The sequence below is a fragment of the Salvelinus fontinalis genome, chromosome 8 (genome assembly GCF_029448725.1).
Source record: "Salvelinus fontinalis isolate EN_2023a chromosome 8, ASM2944872v1, whole genome shotgun sequence".
NCBI lineage: Eukaryota > Metazoa > Chordata > Actinopteri > Salmoniformes > Salmonidae > Salvelinus > Salvelinus fontinalis.
Genome location: NC_074672.1, coordinates 15084468 through 15092497, shown reverse-complemented (window position 1 = coordinate 15092497; position 8030 = coordinate 15084468). Strand labels below are relative to the sequence as shown.

General features: G+C 40.1%; 1 protein-coding gene across 1 annotated transcript; it reads right to left on the bottom strand.

The window, feature by feature from the left end:
* Positions 1 to 1856: 1856 nt before the first annotated feature.
* Positions 1857 to 7996, bottom strand: LOC129860674 (caspase-9-like). Its single transcript, XM_055931305.1, has 11 exons — positions 7900 to 7996; positions 6268 to 6433; positions 5873 to 6077; positions 5643 to 5768; positions 5497 to 5558; positions 5053 to 5229; positions 4866 to 4955; positions 4624 to 4771; positions 2941 to 3132; positions 2707 to 2816; positions 1857 to 2555 (listed from the first exon to the last, which is right to left on the bottom strand). Exons 2-11 carry the CDS (start codon positions 6397 to 6399, stop codon positions 2430 to 2432), a joined length of 1368 nt encoding a protein of 455 aa, XP_055787280.1. The 5' UTR covers positions 6400 to 6433; positions 7900 to 7996; the 3' UTR covers positions 1857 to 2429.
* Positions 7997 to 8030: the final 34 nt, after the last annotated feature.

Below are 8030 nucleotides of genomic sequence, written 5' to 3'. Positions count from 1 at the left end.
GAGTAATGCCTACAGTATCCGTCAAAAGTTTGGACACACCTACCAATTCAAGGGTTTTTCTTATCTTTAATATTTCTACATTGTACAATAATAGTGAAGACATCAAAACTATGAAATAACACATATGGAATCATGTAGTAACCCCCAAAAAAGTGATAAACAAATCAAATATATTTTATATTTGAGATTCTTCAAAGTAGCCACCCTTTGCCTTAACTTCTCAGCGTCCACAACCACAAGGCCCTCCAGCGGGTGGTGAAGACTCCCACCCATCCAGGACATCTACTCAAAACGGTGCCTGAGGACAGCATCATCAAGGACCCCTCAAACCCCAGCCACGAGCTGTTCACTCCCTTACCGTTGGGCAGACATTATCAGAACATGAGGCCTGATCCCAACAAGCTCTGAGACAGTTTCTATCTACAAGCCATCAGACTGCTGAACACTTGAACTGGACTGACCACCTGCTCTGATTCTCCATACCTTAGCACACATGCACTCACACAGGCTTGCTGCTACCAGACGTGTATTTACTATAGCTAATGCACAATTTAAGCACCCCAATGCACGTGTACATATTGGACCACACATTGTGCCTTCCTGTATTATACTTATGCTAAAGTGTTTATTATATTCTACTGCCTTTGACTTTATGTTTGTGATCTTATCTTTTATTATTTATTGTTGTTGTTGCATTGTGAAGGAACCTGTAAGTAAGCATTTTATTGTACAGTGTATACCATGTGCATCCTGTACATACGACTAATAACACTTGAAAGGACTGTTCCTGGATACTACCAAGGTGTGGTGGTCTTTTCTGGCACTTTTACAGTCGCCGAAGCATCACCCAAGTGGGTGATACACTTTGGGGACTTGACGACCCAGCCCACCTAGAGATGAGCTGAACATCGTAGACGTTATGAAGAGCTCTTGTGTCCTGACGGACATTTCTCCTGTCTGTAGGCCTACTATCTATGCTCCCCCACATCAAGCAACTGCTTCTCCATACTGCCTCGATATCTTATCATCTTAAACTGTGGAAGCCAAACACCCAATAATCTGCCATCTGTTTTTGTGTTTGTTTTTTAAAGAGACTATGAGATTGTTTGTATTGAAAAGCACAATATAAAATAAATATATTATTATTCTCTTGGATTCAAGAATCACAAAGAATTATTTGTGTTGCAGGACTCTGAATCCACAATGGTGTGATTTGGAATATAAATGAAAATCATCCACCATTACAGATTGATTTTTATGTATTGTGGACCACAGTTCGGGAAACACTGTTTCACGTCATAGACTCAGATGTTGAGGATTTGGTCTGTGTATGGTATGTACACAGACCAAATCCCCAACACCTGACTCACAGACTCCATCTATTGGACACTTACCATTATATCCTTCAACTTCTACTGTGTGAAGTATTCAAATGTAATAGAGACATAAGCAGTACTATATTTATATCTAGGTGTGAATTCTTTCCCCAAGAAGCTCTCTCCTCTAGTGCAGCCAAATGTGCATGGCTTCCAGCCAAGATACTCCAATGATAGATTCTAACGTTTGCATTAGATTCAGGCAATGGACAACTGAGCTAAAAATGACAATTGACTAAGGCTACAGACATAGTGAGCCAGTCAACTCTACAGTATCTCATTAAATTGAATGAATGCAACGGTAACCTTCAAATAAAAAAAACTGTGTAGAAAGACAACCAGAACAGAGCATTACATTTGGACATCACAACATTCAGCTATAGTACATTAATACCCATTCACTGAACACCCATTCACCTAAAACTAAATCCCTCAAGATGAAAACAACATATTATAAACAATAGATGTTCTGACTAAAAGTAAAGGTTATCAAATCAAATGTATTTATAAAGCCCTTTTTACATCAGCAGAAAGTGGTTATACAGAAACCCAGCCTAAAACCCCAAACAGCAAGAAATGCAGAAGCACGGTGGCTAGGAAAAACTTCCTAGATAGGCAGGAACATAGGAAGAAACCTAGAGAGGAACCAGCCTCTGCGGGGTAGGCCAGTCCTCTTCTAGCTGTGCCGGGTGGAGATTATAAGAGTACATGGCCATTAAGGCCAAATCGTTGTTCAAATGTTCATAGATGACCAGCAGGGTCAACTAATAATCACAGTGGTTATAGAGGGTGCAGTACCGATTCATATTTTGCAGAGCGCTTCAAGGAAAACCATTGGTTTTTATTGATTACAATGTTTTTGATTGTCACAAAGATTTTGCAATCTTGTAAGAGCAAACATTGAGTGTAAAAACAAGAAAAGAAAGAACATTTTAAAAGAACAAACATTCAATTCCAATCTTGGTCCTTTTGTTCACATATCCAAATAAACATTGATAGAGGATCTTTTTTTTTAATGGCACATGAAGAGACAAATATTTCCTGAGAGTTTCGTCATGCCTGGATTGGTCTCTGGCAGGGCAGGACTTGAAAGTAGAGAAGTTTGCGTAGAAAGTTAAAGGAACCAGGCATCTGTTTGTAGAGGCCTTTGGCTGAGTTTTGTGAAACTTCATTGTTTACCTGACCACAAACAAAAACATTGATAGCTTCATAAGAGAATATCCTTACTGCCGTTCAAAATAAAAATACAGCTTTATAATACACATTTTTTTAAACAAAAAATTAACTGTATTGCCAATTTTTTTAACAATATTAAAAACAACAAACTCACCATCATTAACATGGTGACCAGGTCATTAGCGGCAGCATTGTCTTCTAAGACGTTATCCAGTGTTTCTACATACCAGGAGCCAGCTTGTGTATCTCTCCAGGAGACGTAACCTGTTCAAGTCACACAGACAAACAGCCATCAGGGCGACAGGCATACTAATGACACTTTCTTGCGATTGATCACCACAAATAAGTATTGTATTTGAGAGCAACACCCCCCCACCCCCACACACACCTGGGAAGGTGGAGTAGGACACCAGTATGTCGCTGGGTGTGGGCAGTGTGGCCCTAGCGTCTGGCTCATCAGACGGAGTGCTCAGAGAGTCACTGCTGGAGGAAATGGGCATGGCGTCCGTCTGGTCATCTGTTCCTCCAATACAAGGCCTATCCTCGTCAGGAGTCACCTCAAAGCCTGTGTCTCTCTCACCTGCCAGACCACAATGCATAGAACATTATACAAGCTATTTAAATGTATTATCTTTATTAGAGATATAGATCATGAACGTAATAGACATAGTAACATCCCATCTACAGTACCAGTCAAAAGTTGACAGAGCTACTCCTTCCAGAGTTTCTTTAATTTTTACTATTTTCTACATTATACAATAATAGTGAAGACATCAAAACTATGAAATACCACATATGGAATCATGTAGTAACCAACAACAAAAAAAGTGTTAAACAAATCAAAATATATTTTACATTTGAGGTCCTTCAAATAGCCACCCTTTCCCTTAATGACAGCTTTACACTCTTGGCAATCTCTCAACCAGCTTCATGAGGTAGTCACCTGGAATGCATTTCAATTAACAGGTGTGTGTGTTTAAAGTTAATTTGTGGAATTTCTTTCCTTCTTAATGCCTTTGAGCCAATCAGTTTGAGCCAACAGAAAATAGCCCTATTTGGTAAAAGACCAAGTCCATATTATGGCAAGAACAGCTCAAATAAGCAAAGAGAAATGGCATGTATGTCAGTCAATCCAGGAAAATTTCAAGAACTTTCAATGTTTCTTCAAGTGCAGTCCCAAAACCATCAAGCACTATGATGAGACTGGCTCTCATGAGGACCGCCACAGGAAAGGAAGACCCAGAGTTACCTCTGCGGTGAGGAACACCTCATGAGGATAAGTTTATAAGGTTTTTGTGAGACGCAGAGTAGGTGAACGGATGATCTCTGCATGTGTGGTTTGCACCTTTAAGCATGGAGGAGGTGGTGTGGGGGTGATTTGCTGGTGACACTGTCAGTGTAAGGGCTATTTGACCAAGAAGGAGAGTGATTGAGTGCTGCGTCAGATGACCTGGCCTCCACAATCACCCGATCTCAACCCAACTGAGATGGTTTGGGATGAGTTGGACCGCAGATTGAAGGAAAAGAAGCCAACAAGTGCTCAGCATATGTGGGAACTCCTTCAGGACTGTTGGAAAAGAATTTCAGGTGAAATGGTTGAGAGAATGTCAAAAGTGGTTGAGAGAATGTCAAAATATCAACAGTGTGCAAAGTTCTCATCAAGGCAAAGGGTGGCTACTTTGAAGAATCTCAAATATAAAATATATTTAGATTTGTTTAAGACTTTTTGGTTACTACATGATTCCATATGTGTTATTTCTTAGTTTTGATGTCTTTACAATGTAGAAAATAGTACAAATAAAGAAAAACCCTTGAATGAGCAGGCATGTCCAAACTTTTGACTGGTACTGTACATATTAGTATCCTAGCCTGGACTCCAGCAGTTCTAGGTTTCTCGAACGTGAATCCGGGGTGGTGACTGGCAGAGAGAGATTTCCTCCACTGTTGGGAGATGTAACCCAGTGTACAGACTAGTATTACAACACATTTATAACACTATTGTTACAGTGCTGCATAAGCAGTACTAAGTGATCACTAAGCATAAGAAACGCCTACAGCGAAGTTGTCTTACCTCCCCCACAGGCCTGGATGAAGAAGAGCTTGGGCTTGCCCTGTAGGGATGGGCAGTTCTGACCATTGAGGTAGTTTGTGATGAGCTGAACTGGGACATTGGGCCCATCCACTCCAAGCACTGCACCAGGGAAGCGATTGTGACTTACCTTAAAAAATATGCAATGAAATAACATTATTCATCTCCTGAAAGACAAACCTTTCTACTTTCTATGCATTTGTAAAAGGATATGAGTCTCTTACCTCCGTCCCATGTGATAACATGATCACCACACAACAATCATATTGTGAATGATCCTTCTTGGACAAAGCTGATAGCTCCTGCCTTATTTGCTGAAATATAGTTATTACTGTAAGCATTAGATCATTAGGCCAGTATCTAAGTTAATCATGAATAGATATAAAGGAGAGTAGCTGAGGAAATCCTCACATTCTGTTTCAGGTTTCTCTTGACAAGGACAATAAAGTTAAGGGATTGAAATCTTCTCTCCAGTTTGTCGCAGTCTATGTTGGACCCTGTGCGGTTATTCAGCTCTGACTGAGGCTCAAAATCGACATTGTTTATGATCAGGCAGTGTCCACAGGGGCTGGCATCCATCTTATAACTCTGAGAGAACATGAAAGAAAAGCATGCATTGATTCCACAGTATATCCAAACTATAAAATTAGGGAACTGGTTAGACTCAAATTTAGACTTGTTATAATCTTGACGAGGCAAGATACAGTATGTGGATTTATATAGCATAATATGTGAAGTTAAATTCAACAGAAGTGAGACACAACAACTCCGCTGGAGAGTACTGTTGATAACCACAATGGGGAACGGATGCTACATTTGCCCTATAGTACAGAGCCAAAAGGCAAGATAACTTACCTGAATACTGTCACGTCTAACTCTTCCTGTTGCCCTGGGTTTTCCAAACTCCCTTTCAGGGGCTGTAATAAACATCACCACTTTTATACTTGAATATTCAGAGACATATGTCAAAGTACTTACAGAAAATTTTTATGATCACATACATAAACTTGGAGTGGTAGGCGTAGGCAAAGGCCTAACTGGTTGACTTGGATAGACAGGGGTAATAGGCAAAGGCCTAACTGGTTGACTTGGATAGACAGGGGTTACCACAGTGTCCATATGAGAGTCTGTCAAAATAGAGCAAAATCCAAAGCAAATATGAACATTTCAGTAGTATGGACCGACATTGCAATGAATCACAGATTATATTTAACCACATAGGCATACTTACAAACTGGCAAAGGCCTAACAACTGTCCGGACATGGACAGGCAGAGGTAGAGGCTGGCTCTGCGGTTCCCCCGCCAACAGGAGATCTGGCAGGCTATGCTGTCCTTTCTCACGAAGGCACTCTATTAAAGCTGGGAAGGCCCGACTCCCTCGAGTCTCCAGGTCTCGAACCAACTGTCTGGCTTGGTCTCGTCTGGTTCCTGATCTCTGAAATTGAGGAACAAGGCATGGGCTTGTGAGAACTGAAAGCAGCATATGATACTTGGTTAGAATTCCAGACTTCGCTGTGTGCAAAAGCATGGGAATGAGGATAGCCTAATCATGATGATGTCTATCATGAATCGGGATTCTTGCAAGACAGACAATAATTGTCAAGAAGAATAGCGTCACACCTTACCTTTATCTCGTCGATCATGTCTTGAGTAAAGATTCCTTTTGACAGAAGTCCATCATACATATCTGATGGGTTCAGGTCTCTCACGAGATTGACCCTATTGCGTTGGAGAATCCTTTTGTGTCTCTCCTCCATTCTGTAGGCTTATATGAGGCATGAAACAGGAACTCTGCAATGATTATGTGGCAGAGAAGAGAAATGACCAAACCAGTGCCACTGCCATAAGTGTTCCTAAAAATGTATTTACATGGTAGTTACAAAGACAATCCCAGTACTACGAAATATTAATGAGCAATACAAACAGCAAACAGGCAGAGAAGACAAAGATCACTTTATTGTCCAATTGTACACAAGGTTAAAAGGAAATTCGACTTCCGCGTTATACCAACCGTTCCGAAAGACACACAAACATAAGTTGGAGTGGTTAGAGCAGAGGGTAGCCATACTGTGGGGCCCGTGGATCAGTTGTGGGGTTTAACGGCCTTGCTTAAGGGCACAATGGCAGGAGATGGGATCTAGGATGTCTATAATGCGGGTGCAAACTCACTTCTCACTTCTTTATTACCCGGCAGACCCAGGATTCGAACTGGCTGCTTCGCGAAAAATTGTGAAAATGTACCTGCCTAAGACATTCATAGTCGCTAACTACCTTTATCGCCTATTGACGATAGTATCTTCTAGCCAAAGTCGTTTTGTTAAGAGCCCCAACGCTCGTTCTGAATGTTAAAATGCCTCGCTTGCAGGATGGTTTTGGAAACATAAGAAAAGCATCTTTAAATAAAAAAAATTAAATAAGTAAAAATTAAAGAACAAAAAAAAAGAACAAAAAAAGCTTTCTAGGGTTAGGGTTCCCACATGGCCAAATTTCCATGTTACAGCGCTTGTTCATGGAAAACAGACGGAAGACAGAGGCATACCTGTGCAAATAGCTATCGAGCCTCCAAAGACCTATGTGTAAATGGAAGACGTTCACTACAATATTGTCACTGAAAAATACTGTGTTAAAACCAGTTTATACAGTGTGAGTGTGCTAGTAAGTTTATATTTTGCATTTGTGAAATGTTATATTTTGATGCGATTTGAAAGTAGAGGGTTTTATGTTTCTAGAACAAGTACCACAATTGAGAATCGATTCATGTTTAGATGGGAGTATTTGGCTGTTTTGGTTGTCAGAGCCAAATCGCCTCTAAACTGAATATGTAAGGTCCTTGGACTAAGGAATAACGTTAGGTCCTTTAGTCCATTATTGGACTAGTATTATACCTGCCTTTCCATAACCATCTAAATATGGTATTATGGACATAGAAATATAATTAATTCAAATGTTATGATTATAGACACATTAATGGGTCCAACACATACTTTGAGCAAAATTCTAGCAGTTGTTTCTCAATTAAACTCGTTAGAAAAGTCCATTTAAACGTTCTGTACCATTCGCAAACAGGCTAGCTAGCTACATAATGAAACGACATTGACCAGGGCTAAAGTAATGTTACACGGACGTCTTGAGCTGAGTTTCAAAATACAGTATATTTATACATATTTAACTGTATACATGTAGTATACAGTTGTAAATTAGAATACAAATAACACACTGAATATAATGACAAACAGTGGTGATACATATATATTTACCTGCTCCGTGTCATCTCCTCACAGGCTGAAATCTCCCTTTCTATTTCACAACCGACTTCCTTGTTTACATCACACATCTTCGTGATTGATGGATAGTAATAGACCCCAATTCCCACAATGCTTTTCGGTGT